Source organism: Tenrec ecaudatus, chromosome 18 (genome assembly GCF_050624435.1).
Source record: "Tenrec ecaudatus isolate mTenEca1 chromosome 18, mTenEca1.hap1, whole genome shotgun sequence".
Lineage (NCBI taxonomy): Eukaryota > Metazoa > Chordata > Mammalia > Afrosoricida > Tenrecidae > Tenrec > Tenrec ecaudatus.
Genome location: NC_134547.1, coordinates 43964698 through 43990128, shown reverse-complemented (window position 1 = coordinate 43990128; position 25431 = coordinate 43964698). Strand labels below are relative to the sequence as shown.

The 25431-nt window shown below is 35.6% G+C and overlaps 1 protein-coding gene across 8 annotated transcripts in view; it reads right to left on the bottom strand.

Annotated features, from left to right (window-relative positions):
* The window catches only part of CHD9 (chromodomain helicase DNA binding protein 9), a 261384-nt gene that overhangs the window by 154181 nt on the left and 81772 nt on the right, over positions 1 to 25431 (bottom strand). For all 8 annotated transcript variants that reach the window (XM_075536429.1, XM_075536433.1, XM_075536432.1 and 5 more), the window contains one exon: positions 22346 to 23960. In XM_075536429.1, coding sequence (XP_075392544.1) covers positions 22346 to 23803 — 1458 coding nt within the window. In that variant the 5' untranslated portion in view covers positions 23804 to 23960. The remainder of the gene's footprint in view (positions 1 to 22345; positions 23961 to 25431) is intronic.

The window sequence follows — 25431 nt, the reverse complement described above, 5'->3', positions numbered from 1 at the left end:
GCTAGTATGTATCAGAGCTGGCAATTCATTATGATAAGCAGAACTCAATGAATATTCTTGAATTATTTCCCTCCCCTGTGCATATGATAGAACACTGGCAAAGGTGAAGGCTATGATATATTTAAGGTCCTTATAGAACTTAGCTGCAAGTAGAGAATACCATAAAGATGTTTACCAGGCATGGATCATAACAAATTATGGATAACACTGCAAAGAATGCGACTTCTACAATGCTTGACTGTGCACATGAGGAACCTGTAGACAAACCAAGAGTCAATCATTCAAACAGAGCAAGAAGATATGGTATGGTTTGAAATCAGCAGAATATTTTCACCAATTTAATTTGTATACTGAGTAAATAAATCCCATAACCTGGAGAGCATGACGCAGAAAGTAGCTTTAGGATTAGAGGAAGACTCATTAACAACCTGCAATAATATGCAGATGACACAACCTTGCTTGCTGAGAACATGAGGACTTGAAGCACTTACTGATGATCAAACACAGTGGTACAGTCACTGTGAGATGTTGTCACTGAGTCGGCTTCAATCAATGCACAAGAAAAACAGACACTGTCCTATACCATCCTCACAATTGTTTTGAGTCCACTGTTACAGTCACTGTGTCAATCCACTCGTTGAGGCCCTTCCTATCTTTCACTGACACTCTTTTTTACCAAGCATGATCTCCTTCTCCAGGGGCTGGCTTCTCCTGACAATGTATCCATAGCTTTCACCTGAATATGAGGCAATTGAAAATACCATGACTTGAGTAAGGTACACTTTGGTCCTGAAATGACATCCTTGCTTTGTAACACTATAAAGAAGGCTTGTGCAGACCTTGCTTCCATGAGCACTTATAGTGAATCCAAGTAAAATGAAATATTTGCCAATTTCAATACTTTCTCCCTTTATTATAATACTGCTTATTGATCCACCTGAAGGACTTTTGCTATTTTAAAATTTAGTTGTAAGCCATACTGATGGCTATATTTGTTGCTATTCATTAGTAAATGGTTCAAGTTCTCTTCCCTTTCAGTAAGCAAGGTTATGTTATCTGCCCACCCAGGTTGTTGATGAGCTTTCCTCCTTCATGTAGTCTAGCATCTCAGATTATTTACTCACCATACACAGTGAATACACATGGTGTCGGATAAAGTCTTGATGCATCATTTACTGATTTTAAACCATGCAATATCTCTTTAGTTCTGTCTGAATAATTTCCTATTGATTAGTGTATAGCTCAAGCATCAGCACAATTAAGTGCCCTTGAATTCCCATTCTTCCAAATGCTATCCTAAATTTGTTATGATCCAAACACCTGAATGCCTTTGCATATTCCTTCTGAGACTCTGCTTTTAGTTAGGATCTATCTGACATTTGCCATGATATTCCTTAGTCCATGTCCTTTTCTTATCTATTGCTCCACTCAGTTTTTAATTATCTTTAGCAAAATTTTATTTGTATGTGACATTAATGACAGTTTGATACTCTCTACATTATTTGACCCTTCTAGCCATAGCCCTCAATTTATGAGGTATGATATATTCTAGACTCTACACTACTGGTTATAGCCAACTTTGTAGTGAGTTGTCAGTTATACTAATGAGGAAGGATTAAGGTGAGGTATATTTTGAGTGACCACCTTATGAGTAAATGTAACTCATGTCACCACCCTTAGTTTCCTTGGGGCATGGTATGCAGATTTGCCAAAATCTTTGCTATCTGTGATAAAATAAGAAATTCCAATTCTAAGTTGTTCCCTTAATAGGCAAGTCCTGGTGGTGTAGTGTTTATGTGTTGGGCTGCTAACTGCAGAATCAGCAGTTCAAAGTCATCAGTTATTCTGTGGGAGAAAGATGAGGCTTACTATTTCTGTAAACAGTCTTGGAAACCCACAGGGGCAGTTCTACTTTGTCCTATAGGGTAACTGATTATATGCCATTTTTCTTTCTTTTTTTTGCCAGCTGCTTACTTAATTGAAACTGAAAAGCAGGAGACTGAGGTCACAGAACTGGCCACCCTAAAACATGCAGAATTGACCAGTGATCTTCTACCTATAAGTCAGAAGACAAAAAGTACACCTATATCAAAGTCTCAGATCTGGGAAAGACATTATTCTTGTTATACCCCCAACCCCTTCTGCAGCTGCAGAAGATAACTGTTAAGTCAACAGGTAATGAATTGCAATCAGACACCAGTTACTGCCCCAGAAGGACACAGCCCTAGGACTCAAGAGAGCCATCTTGGGGATGTAATTCCTATGTCTTTTGTTTGGCTTAGTAACTATGGCAATGTTTGATCTCTAGCTTTGGATCTTATATCTGGCTTGCTTCTTCCTGACCTCTGATTCTTGGTACTTAAACTGGCAGCCTCATGCCTGACCTGATTCATCAGTTTTCACAGCCTGTGAATCAACAGCCCAATTTAGTGTGAATGAGAATTCTACAGGTGGATGCATGAAATTCAGATTTGGGACTTGGTATCTTCTATAATCAGGTGAGTCATTTCCTTAAAGTTTCTTGAGTTCTGTGAGATGTTGTTGTGAATGGTATGTAAGGGAGACTATGAAGGGGAGAAGTCATGTTTGATATGAAAGATAATGGAGTGGATAGCAAGCATTTATGAAGTTAGACATTTAAGACATCTTTACCTTCCACCTCATACGACCAGCCTTGTATTAATTATTCTAAAATAAATTATTTTTTACAGTCACTGTGAGTCAGAATGAACTCGACAGAACCTAACAACAACAACTGTAGTTGATTAAGGTGTTCTGGTGATGGAGTGATAAAATGCACAGCTGCTAACCCAAAGTCCGGCAGTTCAAATCCACCAGCAACGCTTCAAAAGAAAAGCTAATTCTGCAAAGATTTATGACCTAAGAAACTCAGTGGAGCAGTTCTACTCTGTCCTGTAGTTTGAATCAACTAAACAGGAACAGGTTTTTGTTTTTTAATCACTTGATTTACGCTTAGACAAATTGTCTTAACCACACCTGACTCAATCAGGTAAATATATACTGTACGGTTCCCTAATAACCTTTAAATCATAAAATTATATAGAGAAAAAGACTTAATTTTTCCAAGAGTTAGGAAAATGGTTATAAATTAGCAACAGCAAAGATTCTCGGGCTCTGTGGTTTGATGATGGTGGTGGATACCTACCCATATAACTTCATAGGACAAAATGCATACTCAATGAGTGAGATACATGCATGAGTGGGGAAATCTGAATAAGACTGGCAGCTAATTTTATCAATTCAACTTCCTGCCTGTGATATTGTACAATAAGTTTGTAAGATGCTACTATTGCAGGAAACTAAGTAAAGTTTACACAGCATCTTTCGGTATTATATTTTACAATTCATGTGAACCTATAATTCTCTAAAAGAGAAAAATATTAATGAGGTAATTATAAAAATTTTTATTAAAAAAGAGCATAGGCCTTAGTTCTGTGGGATTTGTATAATTTGCATAACATGTAATGTTATACATCAATAAGATTTATAATAAAATATTATAATTCTTAAACTGATCTTACTTCATCTTATTATCATTAATCTGAAAACAATCCATTAATGTTGAAGTATTTAAAAGATTAACTGTTCTCCTAATGTCTTGATATTAAAACATAGTTTTTATTATAAAAGCATGTTATTTCTTTTTTTAGTAGCATACTACTTAAAATAATGTTCATTCAGAAAGAAAAGAATAAAAAATATTTATGTTAGTGAAGAAGTTTTAAGAAAACAGAAAACTGCATTGATGAGTTGTAAGCAATGAAAGTTGTACATCGAAGACTATGTCTCCATCACAACAATGTTTAGTCTTTGAGGGTAGGTAATCTTGTTTCTTAAGACTGTCTTTTATTCCCCAAACTCACATAATATTTTACAGGAATGCAATTTGAGTCTCTCAGGAAGTCCCAAACGGCTGTTTGACATGGTGTAAACTGAAGAGTACGGAATTTTTCAAGGAAGGAACAGTGATGCAAACACCACCCTCAGAAGTGTGCAGGCTTTGGTAGAAGATATGTTGAGAAACAATACCTTCAAATTTCTATATTTTTAATACATGTTTCTTTGCTTTTGTAGCAAAGGTTTTAAGGTTTAAAGATTATCTAACAACAATACTTTTAGGGGTTCATCCAGACTCAGTGGCTTCAGAACATGTAGATTACATGAAAATTTGGAATACTGTATTTTCCTCATTGTGATCAGAATTTTCTGTCAAAATATCCTTTGAAGTCTTCTTCAAATCAAATTAATAGTTTAGCTTAATTGTAAAAGAATGCCTGTATTGAACATTGTGCTATTTCAAAGAACTATATATATGGGAATCAAACTGACTAGCAGGGGTCCTCAAGCTTTTTAAACAGGGGGCCAGTTCACTGTCCCTCAGACCTGTTGGAAGGCCGGAGAACCCCTCAACACCAGCGGTGGGAGTGGCGACAACGGGAGGGAAGGGGGTATAGAAAGGGAGAACCGATCTTGGAGATCTATGTGTGACCTCCTCTCTGGGAGATGGGCAATGGGAGGATGGGTGAGGGGAGACGCCGGGCAGTGTAAGATAAGATATAATAATTATGTATAAACTATTAGGGTATCGGGGGGGAGGGAAGCGGGGAGGGAGGGGGAGAGGGAAAAAAAGGTAACTGAGCTGATTCCAGGAACCCAAGTGAAAGGTGAATTTTGATAATGATGAGTGCAACGAATGTATAAGGGTGCTTTGCTCGCTTGATGTATGTATGGATTGTGATAAGAGTTGTATGAGCCCCAATAAAAAGATTTATTAATTAAAAAAAACAACTATGAACAAATTGCTATGCACACTGCACATATCTTATTTTGAAGTAAAAAAACAAACGGGACAAAAACCCCTGTGGGCCAGATAAATGTCCTCAGCAGGATGCATGTGGCCCGCGGGCCATAGCTTGAGGATGCCTGGACTACAGTAACTTGAAAAGGTAGACAGGCAGCTTAGGGTAAGTGAGATTATATTGGAGGGTGATGACCAATTCCGAAAAAGAGGGTAAAAATGCTTGCACAACTTGAAGAATGTAATCAAGGTCACTGAATCATGTATGTAAAAAATGTTGAACTGGACTTTGTTCATCTGTGTATTTTCAACAATAAAAAAATAGTGTTAAAAGAGGTAAATGGATAAACAAATTGTGCTGTAGATAAAATGTAGACTGCAAATCAGTGTTAAAAAGGCACAAACTACTTATATATGCAATAACATGACTGAATCTCAAATGCATTTTTCTAAGAGACAGAAGAAGCTTCACTGAAAGGCTACATATTGCAAGGTTTCACTTACATGATATCCTGAAACAACAAAACAATAAGGGTAGAACAGCAGTGGGTGCTAGGGCCTGATGGTTGGAGGAAGATTAGAGGGAATTTGGGGTAGTCACAGAACTATTCTCTATCTTGATTAGAAGTGGTAATTAATCATTTGCCTATGCTTGTTAAAACTATAAATCAAAAAATGTGATCCTCACACTATACTTGGAATCTAAAACAGGTAAAATGAACCCTCTTCGTGAGGCAAACAAAGTATGTAATTGATTGTCTGGAGCTAGGAATGAGAAAATGGACTACTTAAAAGAAATATAAGAAAACTTCTAGGAGTTATAAAACGCTCTAGATCTTGTTTGTGCTAATGTTTACATGGGTGTAAATATTTAACAAAAACCCAGTTACACTCAAAATGTGTACATTTTATTGTATGCAATTATGCCTCAATAAATTTTACTTTTATATGTATATAAAAATTTTACTTTTATATGTATATACTTTTATATATATATAAGATGAATATAAAGCCATCAGGAATAATTGTTTAAGTCTGACTTATCTATATTAGTCAATGCTCTTCTTAGTTTTGTTATTTTATCCCAAAATAAAATTATATCATATTATCATTATATCTATAATTTAGAGTATATTCCTGCCTTTTATTGTTGTGAGGTGCCCTAAAGTAGTTCCTACTCAGTAACCAATGTACAACAGAATGAAAAGTGCCTGGTTCTGTGCCATTCTCATCATTGTTAGTCTAGGCCCGCTATTAAAGCCACTTTGTCAACCCATCTTGTTGAGAGTCATCTTATTTTTCAGTGCCCTCTACTTTATCAAGTATGATGTTCTTCTCCAGGGACTAGTTTCTCCTAATAACATGTCCAAAGTACATGAGACAATGTCTCACCACGCTCATTTCTAAAGAGTACTCTGGCTGTACCTCTTCCAGGATAGATTTGTTGGTTCTTTTGGAAGTCCATGGTACCTTACATATTCTTCCCCAGCACCATGATTCAGGTGAATCAATTCTTCAGTCTCTCTTATTCAATGTCCAGCTGGCACTCGTATATGAGGTGACTGAAAATACCATGGCTTGGATCAGACTTAAAGTGATATCCATGTTTTTCAACAGGGTCTTGCGTAGCAGATTTGCCCAAAGAAGTGCCATTTAATTCGTTGACTACTGCTTCCCTGAGCACTGATTATGGACCTAAGCAAGATGAAATCCTGACTTCAATCTCTTCCCCATGTATCATGATGTCATCTACTGGTCCAGTTGTGAGGATTTGGGTATTTTTTTGACACTGAGCTGCAATCCATACTGAATGCTGAAGATCTTTATCAGCAAATGCTTCAAGTTTTTCTCACTTTCAGGAGCAATGTTGTGCAACCTGTATATTGAAGGTTAGTAGAAGCCTTCCTCCAATCCTGATGCCATATTATTCTTCATATAGTCCAGCTTCTTAGATTATTTGCTCAGAATTCATATGGAAAAAGCAGAGTAAAAAGATATAACCCTGATGCACACATTTCTTGATTTTAAATTACTCAGTATTCCATTTTTTTGTTTGTTTGAGTGACTGCTTCTTGGCTCATGGATAGATTCCAAATGAGCACAATGAAGTGTTCTGGAATTCCTATTGTTCTCAAAGCGAACCATAGTTTCTTAAGATACACACAGTTGAAGGCCTTTGCATAGGCAATAAAATACTAGTGAACATCTTTCTGGTATTCCTTGCTCTAAGTCAAAATCCATATTACATCAGTAATGAATTTCAGGTATGACTAAAATCACAGGTACTCCCAACAAAATCATTACAAATCGAATCCAGCAATATATAAATAGGATTATATATCATGATCAAATGAGATTTATTCTAGGAATATAAGATTAATTTAACATTAGAAACCACTTAATGTAGCAAGATATCAATAGGACAGTAGATAAAAACACATGATCATTTCAACCGATATGAAAAAACATTTTACAAAATTCAATCAATGCCCCTTCATAATAAAAATATACAACAAATTAGGAAGAAAAGGAAACTGCCTCAACCTGATAGAGATCATCTGAAACACTCCAATAACATCCTACTTCAGGCTTTCCTCTTAAGGAAAACAACCAGTATGTTCACTGTTATCTCATCTAGTCAACATTGTACTAAAGATACTAGTAAGGTAAAGGACAAATGAAAGTGATCTTTTTTGTACGTGATATAATCTTGTATATAAAAAACCCTAAAGAATTTGCTGAAAAACTCATTAGAATTAATAAACAAGTTCAAGAAGATTTCAGGATATAAGATTGATATACAAATATCAATCAAATGTACATTCGCTGGCAATGAACAAACTGAAAATGAAAAAATAATTCCATTTCAGTAACATCTGAAAGAATAAAATACTTAGGAATGAACTTCACAAAGTAAGTATGTTTATACTCTGAAAACTACAAACTGTTGAAAAAAATAAAGACCTTAATAAATGGTAAGACAATCATTGTTCATAGATGGATGTCCAACGTATACAGATTTAAAATGCAATCCATATAAATCTCAGGTGGCTTCTTTGCAGAAATTGGTATATAAGATAGCTATGAACCAAAAAGCACGCTGTTGAGTCAATTCCAATTCATAGTAATCCTATAGAGGGTTTCTGAGGTTGTGAATCTGTATGGGAGGAGATAGTCTCATCTTTCTCCCAAGGAGCTGCTGGTGGTTTTCACATGCCAACTTGTGGTTTAAGAGCCTGGCAGTTCCACCAGGATCCTATTGCAATTGAACTGACTTCAACACATTGTGACCCTTTGTAAGGTTTCTATGACTGTAAATCTTTATGATAGCAGACAGCGAATTTTCTCCTGTAGAACAGCTGGTGTGTTTTGAATCACCAACCTTATGGTTAGCAACTCAACATTCACAGTGGCACCAGGGCTCCTTATATAGATATACAGATTAATGGAATAGATTTGACAGCCCAGAAATAATTCTATGAAGTTTCCAACAAATGATACTGAGACAACTATAAAATCACACACAAAAGAATATTAAAGTCCTTTGTCACACTTTGAAAAACTAAAACTCACCGCCATTGAGTCAATACTGACTCATAGCGACCCTGGTAGGATAGGGTATACAACTGCCCCTTTGAGTTTCTCAGACTGTAACTCTTTATGGAAATAGAAAGACCTTTCTTTCTACTTCGGAACTAACTGTTGGTTTCAGCCTTGTGATTAGCAGCTCAATGTGTAATCACTATGTCACCAAGGTTCCTTACTTCATACTATATAAAATAAATTCAAAATTATTTTTAAATTTAATAGTTAAAAGTATAAAATTCATAGAAGAAAACATAAAAGAATATCTTTATAGCTATGGATTAGGAAATTGATTCTTAAATCTGACACCAAAATCACAAACATCAAAAGAAAATGAAACAAAATGGACATCAATTTTTAAATATTTGTGCTTTAATGGACATAAGTCAGAAAGTGAGAAGTCAACCTACAACAATGAATTAAAAGTAGAAATGGGTAGAGTGCTGACAAAATGCAAGATTGCAACCAATGCCACAGATCAATGTGTATACATTGCTGAATGGAAACTAGTTTGCTTTTTAAACTTTTATCTAAACCAAATATTAGAAGAAGAAAAAGTTAATCACTGTGATAGTTAGGTTTTTTTATGGGTGGAGTTTAGCCTGTCAATCAGGTTGCACTTGATAACCTTCTTTGGAGGTGCAACAAAGGTAAATGGCTCCCTGGAGGCTGGCCTCTCTCTGTTTCACCTTCCTGTTGAGTAGCCACATAGAGAATTGTTGGGGCGCTAGGATGTGGCCCCCGCCATTGAATCCACATAACTGCACTCACCAGCCTGTGATCTTCCTGCATTCGGCATCACCGCATGTGGCTGTGTGAGTCTGAAGAGGGATTTATGGATTAGTATCAGACTTATGGACTTGATCTGTCCTAGGCTAGAATGTTTGCTTGATATATAATTACTTCTTGATATAAAGCTCTCATGTATAGATGAATATCTCTAGATTTGTTTCTCTAATCAACCAGGTCTAATACAACCACCCAAGATGAGGAGAAAAACACTTTAGCAAATTACACACATAATCTAGAACATATACAGAATTCCTACAATTCAATAATAAAAAGATAAATAAATAACATATTAAAAATAAAGCATAGTGGGTAATAAACTGGGCTGCTAACCACAAGGTCAGCAGTTCAAAACCACCAGCCACTCCTTAGCAGAAAGATGAATCTTTCTATTCCAGTAGTTATAATCTCAGAAACCTTCTAGGATAGTTCTTCTCTGCCCTACAGAATCACTAAATCAGAACTGACTTGATGACAGTGAGTTTATTTTTCTGGAAAGAAGATAAGACAAATGGCCATAAACACATGGACAGATATCCAGTATCACTAGTCATCGCAACAAAATACTCCTTTAGACCTACTCTTATTTACTGCCACCGAGTTGAGTCCAAATCACAGTAATCATACAAGACAGAATAGAACTGCACCCCTGTGGGTTTCCAAGACTGTAAATTTTTAAAGAAATAGAAAGCCTCAACTTTTTCCTGAGGAACAGTTGGTAGTTTTGAACTGGTGATCCTGTGGTTAGCAGTCCAATATTTAACACACTGTGCCACCAGGGCTCCTTTCACACCTAGTATGATGGTATAATTAAAATTACTAGAAAGGATGTGGAGAAATTGGAATGCTCATACATGCTTAAAGAAATGGAAAAATGTGTAAATGTGTACTATCCCTTTTGATAGTACTTCAGATGTTACTTTAAAGGTTAAAATAAAGTTACCACATGACTCAGCAGTGTCATTCCTGGAAAGATACAAAAGCAACAAGAATAGGAAGACTGGTGGCACAGTGTTTTACATGCTGTGCTAACTTCAAAAACATGAGAATTTTTATAGCAGCATTATTCTTAACAGCCAAACAGTCGGGGACAACCCAAATGTTCATCAACTGATTACTCCATAAACAAAATGTGCTGAATCCATACATTAGAATATTATTTGGCAATAAAAAGAAATGATACACTGATATATACTAAAACATGGATAAAATATCAAAACATGCTACATGAAAGAAGCCTATCACAAAGACCACATGCTGTATCACTCCATTTATACATGCAGTCTAGAACAAGCTTATCCATAGACATAGAAAGCATACTGGTGTTTGCCTTAGTCTGATTTAGGTAAATGACTGATTTAAGTAAATATCAACTTGTAAAGCTGATCCCTTAAGCTTATATAAAATCGATACAAGATGGAAAGTAATTGTAATTTCAGTGATTCATTTGTATAGATATATATTCATCCATTTAATAATACGTGTTTATGTTATTGCTAGGGAAACAACTTTAACACATTAGACAGGTTTCTACTTTCAAAAGGCTAATATTCTAATGGTGAAAAGATGAGAACATGAATAAACAGAAGTGTACGTATGTTAATCAAGTAACTATAGATTGTCACAAAACCTAGAAACAAACAGCTAAGCAAACAAACGGCCTCAAAGAACACTTATCTGAAACAGAATGGGTAAGAAAAACTAATTTCTTGTGTTTAAATCACTCATTATAAATTGAATTCTTGGAGGGCTAAGGGAAAGTGGTAGAAACCACTATTAATTGAAAATGAATCAGAAATGTAAAGAGCTAATTTCTGAAATTATTATGTAGATAAATAGTAAAGTATTATTTTATTTTCAATTAGCATCTCACACAGCAAGAATCATATCTTACTCATCTCTGTAATCTCAGTGCTCAACAGAAGTTCTTACAAATAGGAGCCATCCACTAACAGCGAAACAAATAAAAGCAGTAAAATGCAACCTTTCCAAAAACACTGGTTATATAAAACTGTTACATAAACCTGTATGAGTATACAATGTGTAACTCTACTTTAGAAGAAGCTACAATATGGTGCATTTTTAACATAAAAGACAAAGTTTAAAAACTTAAAGGCATATTGAAAGCTAGATAAACCAACAAAAACTTTTAAAGTGTTTCTCATTAATTTAAGACAAATAGTTAAAACTGTATTTTACTAAATAACACATTAAATGTAAGTTCCTGACTTTTACAGTATCTCTCACTTGTGAAAACAAATGATTCATGACCTCTCTAAACTTGCTTTTGTTTTGTTTTTAGCTAGTTTAGAATTATTTCTAAGCCTATTTTTACATTTTATATATGGTAAAAGTAGAATTACCCTGGCTCTAAAATGCTTATTCCATGAAATAGATAATATAAAGCTGTTCTTTTTTCAGGTTTATAAAAAAATTTAAGGAAAATATCTTCAAAGACCTTTCTCCTTTCATAATGTATAAGGCATTACTTGCACAGTAAATGTGGAAGGTAGTATTTACACAGTTGAGCACAAGAAATTATTAGAGTTTATCTAACTAAAAACTACATTCCATGCTTCCAAACTATGCATTATTTCTCCCCACATATTACCCACACCATAGAGCATTACAGTATTCCTCAATTTGAATTTATCTCTGTTCAATTATCCAAAAAAAATTAACATGGCTACCCACATTTAAATATTCCTGAACAGTTTTCTATCTGTGTTAAGGTAATAATAATAATGTTTCACAGCTCTGTAGGTCCTAACTCTCTCACTGTTTTCCAATTTCAAACAATAAAAATAACTAAATATAGTAGTACACATCACCATAAAATCAAAAGATCCAGCAGTTTGGCTTCAATCTCACATGTACAACACTAATCCACAAATCTCTCACCCATCTGCTGCCTCTTCTCCATCCCTAGAATTTACTTCCTATTTATCTTTCACGCTGAAGTACGCATGATGAAAGCTAATAATCTTAAAGCTACTCTACCAACAGGAGTTTCTATTACTCAGTTTCCTGTCAGTCATTGCATAGCTCAACTCTCATATAATATAGAACAGTTTAATAATTAAAATACCATTTATTTACTACCTAACATTTTACAAGTTTCCCAGTTAAAATAGAATATTTTAATCAGGAAGATTTCAAAAAATGTTAAAATCAAACACAAATCCAGTTTTAATTCAAACAAAGCAACACTCCATTTTGTGTGTTGGCTTACTCAAGTGAATAAAATTTTTAAAACTACTTATAAAAAATACTATGTTATGACCCTGATTGATACTCGCCCTCATGAAGGAAACACAGAAGATAATGGATGCTACAGCAGTGTGGTGAAGAAATTAGATGGTTCCTGGCTATGAGACAGATAGTGTCTGAGATCTTAAAGGCTTGTTTCCAAAAATTCATATACCATACAATTCAATGGCTGGAACATATTAAAAAGAGTTAGAGGTATCTTCACCACTATCAATTTTAGAACATTTCCTTCATTAGACAGCTACGTGAGATGTCAACTAAGTCCATATGGAAGAAGCACACCAACATCCGCAATCCAAGGACTGTAAATTATATAATGCAAAAGTGAAGGAGGGAATAGCATCAGAGCTTAAATTGTGAGATTCTGGTGTCCAGTAGGCTATAGAATACTATGGAAACCCAAAATACATTTGTAGTATCTACACAAGGAATAAGCCTTGGTGATTTCCCACTAACCATAATTGATAGATGGGTAAAGCATGGTTATCAGACAGGGAATACTGGAGAGATGACTATAGTAGATTAAAATGAAAATCTGGCCTGAACAGTTACAACCTTGTCACTTGATCTCACCTCTGACACACTTTGGGGTAGATCTGGTTTTTATTACTATGTATGAATGTGTGTTTTCATACTGGGGTTTATCTCTGTTGTATTTTGTCATTGTGGGTAGCCTTCTTGAATAATAGTTATGGCCATTCTATATTTTTTGGTATATGAAACCCATGATAGATGAGCCTGTAGAGACAATTAGAAGAAGGGGTCCTGGAGAGTAGAGTGGGAGAGGTGATGATAGTGGTAGGGTTATGAGGAACTGATACCCAGTTCAGGAAGGAAGGAAATGTTTTCAAATCGATTTTGTTAGCAATTGTACAATACTGCTTGACGTGATTAAACTATGGACGGTATGATGTCTGGATTAGCTTCTAAGAAAATGGTTTGGAATAAATAATAATTTGTTATTCATTAAAAACATGTTAATATATAATACATAAATATATATTTTAAATTCTGACATTATAAATATAGGAATGAAATAATTAAAAAGCATTTAATTTTTATTACTTTGGTGGTCTTTCCACTCCTTACTGCCAGATAGACATGGTATGAAGAGGTTTTTTTAAATTATTTATCTGTATATACACAATAACACTTTTATTGCCATATAGTTCATATAAAATACAATTCGATGACTGGAACATATTTAAAAGAGTTATGCAATCTTCACCAAAATCAATTTTAGAACATTTCTTTCATTTTGTACATCATTGTTATTAGCTCTCCTTTCCTTTGAAACCTCCTTTTTCATAGCCCTAAGAAACTACTAATATAGTTATTGTCTCTATAAGATTTATCTATTTTGGATTTCATATAAAGTCAAACAAAACAATCAGGGGTTCATGAAGGAGAGGAAAAAATGAGGAGCTGATACCAAGGGCTCAAGTAGAAAGCAAATGTTTTGAGAATGATGATGGCAACAAATGTACAAATGTGCCTGACACAATGGATGGATATATGGATTGTGATAAGAGCTGTACGAGGCTCCAATAAATTAATTTTTAAAAATATCATACAAAACACTCCCAATAATAACAACAAATCACAGAGAAAGTTAAATAAAAAAAAATAAAGACAGAAAACCAAACTCACTGCCATTGTGTCATTCCAACTCAGAATGGCTCTGTGGAAAAGGGCAGAACTGCCTGTGTGAGTTTCTGAGACTATAACTCTTTATGGGAGTAGGAAGCCTTGTCTTTCTCCTGTGCAGTGATAGGTGATTACAGTTAGCAGTTTGACACATAACGACTTTGCTACCAGGACTCCTTAATCAAAAAGAAAACAATAAAATCTAGAACAAATTAAGAATGCATCAAAGGGATAACAAATGATAAGATGTTGAATTTTAACATCTTTGCATTTAAAGGAGCCCTGGTGGTGTAGTGGAGCTCTGGTGGCATTGTGGTTACTTTGGGCTGACTCAGAAGTCAGCCATCGACTGTAAATCAGCATCAATTCAATGGTATTGAGCTTGGTTTCTGATTCAGTGGCATAGTTGTTATACATTGAGCTGCTAATTGCAAGGTCTGCAGTTTAAAATCGCGATCTGCTCTGTGGGTCAAAGAAAAGGCTTTCTAGGCTCATAAAGAGTTAGTCTTGGAAACTCACAGGGGCAGTCTACCCTTTCCTATAGACTCACTAGAGTCATAATTGACCTAATGACAGGGAATGATTTTTTGTTTTTTTACATTGGCTTTAATTAACTCTCGGATGCACTGTCTGATGCATATTGCTGTTCAATGAAACTTAATCCTTGTGAGGTCTCTGCAAACTTAATCCTTATGAGGTCTCTGTCACTGTCTTTCTATACTAGGTGGTCAGAATTTAACATCTAATACATTGTTCTCCCCTGATCTTGGATTTTATTATTTACAATCCTTGGATCATACAGGCTAATTTTCTTCTCCAGTGTAGGCTTTGCTGTCACTTAACTTACATGGCTAGCTGTTTTAAGACAAGCTGGTATCTTTTGATTCAAGAAAAGTTCCCACCGTTAAAAAAGATGGCAAAAATCTTGGGATCTTATCAGCTTAATCGGTATTTTAAAAGTACATCAAATCCTTTGCTCTAGTTTTACATAGGTTCCCTGCTCCTTTTAAAGTAATGACTCACACCCCAAGTAGCTATGCATCTTTAATAATTTTCAAATATAAAATGTGTTCTACAACTAGACCAATATAAATCATCATAATAAATGAATAAAAGATTGAATTGTCAAGGATTTGGTCTTACTTGGATCCATGGTAGCAGCAGTCAAAACATCAAAGAACACACTGTAGTGCACAAATGTACTGCAAAAGACCTATTTAAAGTTTTAAAAATACAGAGCAAATACATCACTTTGAAGACTAAGGCCTCAACCAGGTCATGGTTTTTCCAATTGATTCATATGTATATGAAAGGTGGACAATGAATAAGAAGACTGGAGAAGAATTGATGTATCTGAATTATAGTACTGGTGAAAAATACTGAATGTACTAAGGACTGCCAGAAGAACAAAGAAATTTGTCTTATAGTATCAGCCAGAATGCTCTTTAGAAGCATGGATAATGAGACTTCATTTCACATACTTTGGAAAAACTTTTTAATTAGGAAAGACTAGTTCCTGGAGAAGGACATCATGTTTCGTAAAGTATCTCATTCATTTCCCAACCTCCCCTATCACAGTCTTAAGAAACTATTAATGTCGTTAATACCTTTAAAGATTTTTTTAAAAAGCAACACTCTTGAGAGATGTGTTGACACAATGGTTCCAAAAATGGCCTCAAATATAATAACACTAAGTGTGTGAATGCTGTAGGATCTAGCAGTGTTTGGTTATGTTGAATGTAGGGTTGTTTTGTAAAAGCCAACTTGATAGCACTTTGTACTAAAGCATAGACAATGCACAATAAAAAAATGAGCATAAATGACCTAAGTGATTGGTAGTTTTACGTATTAACTTCAGCGGGTGTGGTAGAGTGAAATTTCTTAATAAGCTCTTCTATCCAAGTCTGTTATTCATACCAAATGATTGGGTGGCAATCTGCAGATACGGCATGTGTCACAAACACTAATAGAAGGGCTTGATTAGTGTTAGCTGTCACTCTTTTAGCTATAAGGATGAGTCATATTGGAAAGAGAGAGAAATCTCCGGAAGAAGAGCCGCCAGTGCAGCACACTGAAAGATATCTAACTGAAGTAGCAGAGGCTGAAACCAGAGGCACGAGAGGCAAAGGCAAGGAGACCAAGACATAGAACAAAGAAGTGGCACTGACTATGTGATTGTAAGGCAGAGCAGTGGGCTGGTTTTCTGACCCACAGATGCAGAGGACAAGAAACCCCATGGCTGAGAGGATGTGGACTGGAGTAAAAATCTGTTACTGGTATTGCTGTGGACCACTGATTACATCCATGTTGTTTACCAATCCTGGCTGATGGTAACCTGTTAATATCTGTAACACAGCACCTTAACTGTGAGTATCGTCTGTAAGTTCTATGTGGACACTGCAACACATTATCTAACCCAGCATAGAACTAGAGTGTTGTAGGAGGAACCAACTGTTTGTACTGGAATATGTAAAGAAAGATGGAAGGTGGAGGTAGGTCTGACTTCTGCCTCATGGCAATAGAGAATGGCTACCTTGGGTGAAAGAGTTAGAATTTTTTCTTAAGGGGCATTGAATTTATGTTAATGATGGCAGAACAATCTGAAAAAGGCTATCAATAATGGTTGCATAACTGAGTATAATCAACGGTGTTGAAATATATGATGTAGAAGGTGTTGAATTAGAGGATGTTTTGTTTTGTATATTTTTGCCACAGTTAAAAAAATAAATACACTGAGTACAAGGAAGAAGAAAATGTGCTAAAAATTGGTTGTGGTAATAACTGTGCAACTCTTCTTGACATGACTAAACTATTGAATTGTATGATATATGGAAGACGTGCCAATAAAGTTGTAAACAAAAAAAGAGATTTGAGCAGTGTGGAAAGGCTATCAACCACTGTGTATCTCGAACACTTAGGGGTATACAGATGTTTGTACTGTTCTTTCAATTTTCCTGTGTTTGAAATGTTTCCAAATTATATATATATATATATATATATATATATATATATATATATATATATATATGTTTTATATACATATATGAATAAATAGCTCTTCTAGTCAAAGTCTCTGTAATGTTCACCAAACCACCTTTTCCTTTATATGTCTAAGTAAGAAGTGAGGGAAGACAGGATTCAATGGGATTGCTACCCTGCTGGGTATAAAATGAGCCCTCTGAGAATCAGGAGGAGGGAATCTTATTATTAGCAAGAGCCAGGAGTAGAGCACGTCTTCTGGATCCCAAGATTCTTGTGCACTGAACCTCCTTATTAGAGAACATATAAGTAGTGGTATCTGAGGAGTGGCAGAGCAGCAGCAGAACAAAGAACCAGTGCTTTAGACACAGTGGTGGACTTCTCAGACCACAAAGCCAGTAAGGCCTGAGTGCAGAAAGCTGGGTGTCTTTAGACACTTAATTGTTAAAAGAGCTTGGGTTTGCTGACCCACTGAGCTGGAGCTGAGTACTTTTGGGTTGAGGCTTAATGGAGTGGAGTGCTTCTGGGTACTTAATTCAGGGTCCTAGGTTCACTGACCCAAGGAGCTAGAACTCAGAGTCTATGAATTGAGCCTTATAGCAGAAGGGCATGCTCTTCAGGCATTTAATAGCAGCCCTGAAAGAAGTTATCATATATACTCATGTATAAGTCGAGTTTTTCAGCACAAAAAATGTGTTGAAAAACTGGTGTTTGGCTTATACACAGGTCAGTGTTACCCCAGCGAGGTGTAACATCTTGCTGCCCCCGCCTCCCCTCCCCCCGCCCCGAGGTAATGGGACAAGTGCCCGTTATGTCATGGGTGATTGCCATTTTTCTGCTGTCCATTCAAAGCCCCCCTGACACTACAGGGCTTTGAATGTTTGTTTACTCACATCTAACCAATCAGAGCCATCCTATGAGGTGGACAGCTCCAATTCGCAGAAGCATTCTTAGTGATTCACTTATGCCAGCAGCTGAATTGGTAAGGATGTATCTGTGGTTGCACTTCATCTCTCCCCTTTGGTCTCTGTGTTAATTCACATCCTGTATCCCCTGCCCCAACGAACTCCCTGTGTGCCTCCCTCCTCCCAGCTAACGCATCGTGGGAGAGGGGAGGGGCATTATCATGAAAGTTCTTTTTCAAAGGCTTGCTTTTTTATTCGATTAGAAATGGATACTCTTGAACCAAAACAAAAATGCCAGTCATATGAGGCTGGTTTCAAAATGAAGGTTGTGTCAAGAGCAGAAGAGAGCAATTAACAGTATTGCAAGCAGGGAATTCTGTGTTGACGAAAAGCAAGTGAGGGAGTAGCAGAAAATGAAAGCTGACGTCAAACAAATTCCAAAAGGTAAAAAAGCTTGTCGTGGTTTAACGTCTTTTAATGGGGCTCTAGAGAGTGAATTGCACAAATGGGTTATGGAGTGTTGTCAAAATGGTTACTGCATAACACGTATGGGAATCCGCATACGTGCTCTACAAATGGCTAAGGATGACAAATATAAAGCACCAGGCATAGAAAAATTTGCTGCATCAGCAGGATGGTGTACCCGCTTCATGAAAAGGTTTGGCCTACTATGTTTGAGACAAAGAACAAGGATTTCCCAGAAATTGCCACAAGACCTTGAAGAAAAATTTATGTCATTCCAGTCATTTATTATAAAACCAAGAAGGATTTATAATTATGACCTGGCAGATATTGGAAATATGGATGAAATACTGCCATGACTTTTGATCTTCCAAGCAACAGAACTGTGGCAAGTTTAGGAGAAAAAAAACCATTTTTCTCAAAACCACAGGAAATGAAATAAAACACTTTACAGTTGTTCTATCATGTTTGGCTAATGGAACTATGCTGCATCCTGTCATTATTTTTAAAAGAAAGACCCTGCCTAAAAAGATCAATTTCCACCATGAATTACTGTGCGTGCACATGTTAAAGGCAGGATGGATGAAGATGGAACAAAAAAATGGCTGGAAGAAATTTGGAACCGACGGCCAGGAGCAGCCTTAAAGAAAAAGCCATCGTTACTTGTTTGGGATATGTTCAGAGCCCACCTATCGGATGACATAAAAAATTGGCAAAATCTAGTAAAGTTACAGTGCTTTAGCCGGTATTCCAGGTGGGCTTACCTCTGTACTGCAGCCTCTGGATGTATCTTTGAATAAGCCTTTTAAAGACCATGTGCGAAGGATGTGGCACGAATGGATATCTGGTCAAGCCTGACTAACAAAAGGAGGAAATCTCATGAAGCCTGACATAGAGTTAATAGCAAAGTGGGTTCGAGATGCATGGGAAGACATTCTAGAAGACATGGTGCAACGTGCCTTCCAGAAATGTAGTATTAGTAATGCTATGGATGGCAGTGAAGACTGTGCTTTGTAGGAAAATGACAGCAGTGATGGTGATGACGGCGATCTCAGTGAGGACAGCGTCTATGATGACCTCACACCAGCTGAAGCTCTGCATTGGGATATGGATGATGATGAGGAATCCAGTTTTGAAGGATTTTAACTCTTTACATTTTAGCTTGGTTGTTGACTGAGCTCAGGGAATAGTATTCTTAAGGTAACGTTGATACCTTATTGTTTTTGTTGAACCTATTTTCCACTTACTGTGGTTTACTACCTTTATTTTTGTTTTTTATTTAAAATAAATATTTAAATACATTACCCCACTGATGTCTCAATTTTTAGTAATTTTATTTTCATTTGTTTTGATAATTGAAAATCACGAATAGCTTCTGCAGTTTTCCACCCTAGGCTTATACTCGAGTCAATCAGTTTTTCTGGTTTCCTAGGTAATAATTAGGTGCCTTGGCTCATACTTGGGTCGGCTTATATTTGAGTATATACGGTAGTTAACAAATCCTAACTGAAAAACCCTATGCTGAGTATTTCCATCTGAACTGTAACCTCCTTAACAAACCCTTTAATCATTAATGTTTTCTGTGAGTTGTATATAGCATGGTAGTGAAATAGTAAAAACTAAAATGAAAGAGTATAGACTTGTGTCTGACAAAACGCAAACTCACTGCCATCAAGTCGATGCTAACTCACAGTGACCCTACAGGACAGGGTAGAACTGCCTCCATGAGTTTCTGAAACTAACTTATAGTAGTAGAAAATTACATCTTTCTACTGTGACTGAACACAGGCACTTATGGTTTTGCCACTAATAGAAGAGCTCATGTAACAGTTGTTGCAAATATCACAAAATATTATTTATCATTGTTTTAAAATTATGGTAGATACTAGATTTTGTTATTAAATGTGTTAGTAAAGAAGAATATGAGTCACTATATATAAACATAGAACAGAAAACTTGAAGACTTAAATCCCAGTGCCAATGAGTCAATTCTGATACTGTAGGTCAGTGGTTCTCAAACTTCCAAATGCCACGACCTTGAATAGTTCTTCATGTTGTGGTGACCCCCCCCCACCAACCATAACATTATTTTCATTGCTACTTCATAATTATAATTTTGCTACTGTTAGGAATTGGACGACCCCTGTGAAAGGGTCGTTTAGCCCCCAAAGGGGTTACGACCAACACAAACCACTGCTGTAGATCTTCATGAGAGCAGACAGCATGAATTAAAACACAAAATAAAAAGTATCTAGAAATAAATGAATAAAAATCTTAATAAATTTAAAAGTTAGTAAACTCTAGGTTCTATATAGCAAGACATCTGTATATAAGATGGACAGATAATTTAGATGCAATCAGTGGACATTTTCCCCAGCCTGCTTCCAAGTCCTGCTCCAGAAAAAGGAGCGAAGTCATAATACGTAATTCATGTCACCCAGAAAAAGCAGGGAGAGGGCTTCTAAACGCCTTTTAATATCTCTGAATAAACATAAACATTTCAAAAAATGTACTAAACCCACTAAAATCAACCCAATGGCAGATTAAACTCATCTTTGTCAAATACTTGAAGGCTTTGAAATTAAAAATTCCAAAATAGTTAATTTTAAGAACAAATTTATATTTCACTTTTGCTCACTCATAGGCAATCAAGGTTTATATTAAAGTAGCACATAAGTAGGATTTCAGAAAAAATGTCACATTACATTGTTATTTTTTCATTCTCAACATAATATACTCACAATACAAAAACTGTAGAAAGTATAATTAAACTGTAACACAAAACTATGGTATATTTACACAAATAATGCATGTGTTACATGTACAAAATATGGTTTTCCTTGTACTCCCTTTTCAAACTGATATAGAAAAGAGCATAATTAAAACATTTATTAAGTATTAATATATGCTAGGCATAGTTCTAAGCAATTTTTCATGTTATATCTCATTTAATTAACTCCAACTCATGGCAACCTCTTGAGTATCAGAGTAGAGCTGTGTTGACTTGTTTTATAAGTAGACTGCCAAGCTTTTATTCAGAGGCGTCTCTAGAATGGACTTGAACCACCAATTTTTCAGTTAGTAGTTGCATCAATTCTGGAATTTCAAAAACCCATTATATAGATCCTTTTGTTATTCTTCATTTTAAAGATGAGGAAAATGAAGTTCAGAGAAGTTATATAACTAGCTAACCCAAAGTCACACAGCTATCAGTCAAGATTGTAGTCTAAGTAGTCTACACCAAACAACATTCTTAATAACTTTACTATGATTATAATTTTGAATAATGCTTTTTATACATCATTAACAGTTTCTTACGTTAGTCTTTAAAATATTTTAATGCTTATAACAGGCCAAGTCATATAGGTCTAATAATAAACTATGCTGATTCTAGTTGTCCATTATAAAAGTTGTAATATAAATATATTTGGGTATTCCTAAACTTTTGTGATGTTCAGATTATTATAATAAAGTATTTTTATACTCTTCACATACCACCAAACTACTTCTCCCAAACTGTATCAATTACAAAGCCATATAAGTAGCAATTTCACCAGACAGTTGCCAGCATTAAGCATTAGCAACAATAACAAAAGTTTTAGGTAAAATTGAAACATTTCTAGCTATATTTTTATTAGGGTTGTAATTATTTTTCTAAAGATAGTTCTATTTCATAAAATTTAAGCTTAATTTATCTAGTTATCAGTTGAGATCTTAACGTTTTGCTTATTTATATGACTGTGTCTGCAATATTTGCATTGAGATTGTGTCCATAATTGTAATTAAAATTGTCCAATTTTACCACATATTTATTTCTCATATAAAATTTACTCAGTAACTAAAGTCCACCTTACGCAAATCACCAAAATAGAAGTGAAGAGCTACATACCTGTCGTTGTAAGCATAGGCGATTTCTATCATGTAAGTGCTGATGATTAGAAAATGATGAATGCCAGGCCCGAACCTGACTTTGCAACTGAGCTTGAGCCATATCCGAAGGTCTTGTCATGAAATGTGATGCAAAAGGTCGATCAAGGTCATGATCTAAGACATGACTTGAACTATCTTGCCCAAACGTTGATTCATCAAAATGGGGAAGGAGACCCTCCTGAAGAAGGTCTTCCGGGTCAAGTCCTGTGAATGGTTCAGTTTGAGACTCCACTTGATGAAGCAAATTCTCTTCTAAAGATGAAAACCCATTTGTTTCTACATGATCATTGAAATGGCCCATTGGAGTTCCTGAGTCAACCGGATCTGGGAAGTTCATGTGCACAGGAGATAATTTTGAATTGCTATAATTACCCTGAGGATGTGACGAATGCAACATTTGGAAATTATTAGAATTCAATGATGTAGTGGGGTTTAGGATATGCTGCGTGGATTCTTGCTTGATTCCTCTATGGGGTGAAAAGGAATTTCTTCCAGTAAAATCAGATAAAGTTTGATTTGTATGATTAGACGAAAGTACTGCAGAGGACTGAAGAAGACTGTTTGATGACATATGACTGCTGGAAAAGGAATAATGTGAAGAAAATGGCTGTGAATTACTTACAGAACAAGAAGTCATATTTGGAGAGGGTCCATTAAAATTTCCTTCTTGAAGAGTGCTACACTTGAGGAAATGTATGGAAGGATTTGATGTTTGAGTAAATTGCTGCATTGAAAGAGGTTGTTGTGAAGTAGATGCATTAGTAATTTGTGGTGGGTGGTTAACCCTGATCCTATGGGAACCAGAAACGTTAACATCCATAAAAGTTTTAGACTGTCCAAGAGAATTTTGCCCTGGGTTAAGATTACTTCTGTTTTGTTGTGAGCGTAGTGATGTACATTGTGTTTGTTGTTCATTGGCCTGAAATAAGGCAAAGTCATGGTGTGTCACAAAGCCTTTACTTTGATGCATAGAGTGGGAATGTCCTTGTTGGTGAAAAGGAGACCCATTTTGATTTGAAATGCTAGTAGCTGTCTGGTGGCCCCACATTGGACTCCCATCTGCTACATCTGGAAACAAACCATTGGACTGGTTTGGAGGGTGGATGGGAGAGCAATTAAACTGAGAGTGCGGAGATAACACGTGTTCAGCTGGGCTGCCAAAAGACTGATTAACTTGATGAAATTTCAGTGAATCATACTGATTTAACTGTTCAAAATCAGCCATCTTCTGATGTGTTGGAGTACCTTGAACATGGCTCAGTGAGTCTATGTGCAATGGTTCAAATTCTGCACCCAAGTTCAATTCATCAACTAGTGAAACAGGTCCTGGTTGGACGAATGCATCATCTGACAAACCTTCTAAGGTCTCACCAAAAAGATTGGCATCATCAAAAAAGTCCATCATTGGATCTGTCATCTTGAAACGTCAGTAATAATCTGGGCTGTTCACTCCAAACGGAATATATTCAGCTTCTCTGCAGTAAATGTTGGATCATTTCTGAAGGTCATCAACTAATCCAAAAGTTGATATTCGTTATTGCTCTAATAATGACATGCCATGAAGTGTCAAAATCCTAGAAAAATAAGGAAAAGAATAAACGTAATGAGTACTCATTAAAAACAGCATTTATATATTAGAATAATAAGTTGCTGTTAGCTCATTAATGTTTCCTATAAAGGAAAAAGAAAGCTCCTCTAGGATATAACTACACGCATTTAAAATAATCTACATTAATTTTGAAGTTGATATGTTACCCTCAGCCTTACCATAAAATTACTTTCACTGCCTTGCACTGCCAGTCAATGTGTATTTTAAACACAAGGTTCCTTCAAAAAGTTTGTGGACAAATTCCATTATCTTTACATTTCATTTCCCCCAAATTTATTGATGTACCCTCGTATACACACTATAATCCAAAGTTATACCTTGTTAAGTTACCTAACATTGAGTCCTCTAGATTAGTAAATTTAATGGCGTCTTTTAGTTGTAGGCCTCTTGAACAGATAAATATAATAACTCATAGGGTATATGTGGAAATCCCTGTAGGAACAAATGCATGGGATCATGATAAGCAAACTCAGAATGAGATAAAAATTAGTCATCTGCTACATCATCAGCTGACACACAGCTATATAGATGTTAGGGATTTATCTAAATAATTCTTTCATGGTCCTCTTGCTCAACTACCATGAAAGATCATTCTTTCCCCTAACCATGAACTGATTTGGTCATCTATGAAACAAAGCAAACACCATCTAGTTAGCAGCTAAATTCACCTCTCTATCCCTGAGTCTTTTCTACTCAACAATTTGAAATATAAAATGTCTATTATATTTTCTACACTGAGAAGGTAGCTAAGGTAAAACAAACAGGAGCACAAATTAGGTAAAACACTAGTCCTTTGATAGTTTCTAGAGAAAAAAAGTATTATAGTTGTATGTGTATATGTGGATGGGCGGAACCCTGATGGAGCTGTCACTTAGGTGGCGGACTGCTAACTGCAAGGTCAGAGGTTTATATCCACCACGTACTTCATGGGGAAAAGATGGATGCTGTCTGCTCCTATAAAGGTTTAGTCTCAAAATTCAATGGTATTGGGTTTGGTTTTTGGTACACTATGTTGTACGTAAAGCATCTGATAGTTTTCCTGTTAATATAAAATAGCTGACTATAACTGTTATAAGCTTGTATAATTTCCAACATTTCTAACAAGAGTCTTTCATAGTCCTATCCGACTGCCTTGCATTTAAGATGTTCTCCTCTACATATTAAGTATATGAGGATAAACTGAAACTTTTATATAATTTCAAGTTGGGAAGCCCATATTAGAAATATAAATTTCCTAAACAAGTGTGTGCTCACAATTTAAATGTAGAAATACCTGTCTAAGCCCTGAGAAGTAATAACTACCAAAAGCTATATTAATATTACATAGAAACTGACTTACTAAAATGGATTACTAATCCTAACAGCACTTAAGTGCTTTTAGTATATGGGATTTTACATTTTAATAATAGTAAAATATAAATTATTTTTGCAGAATT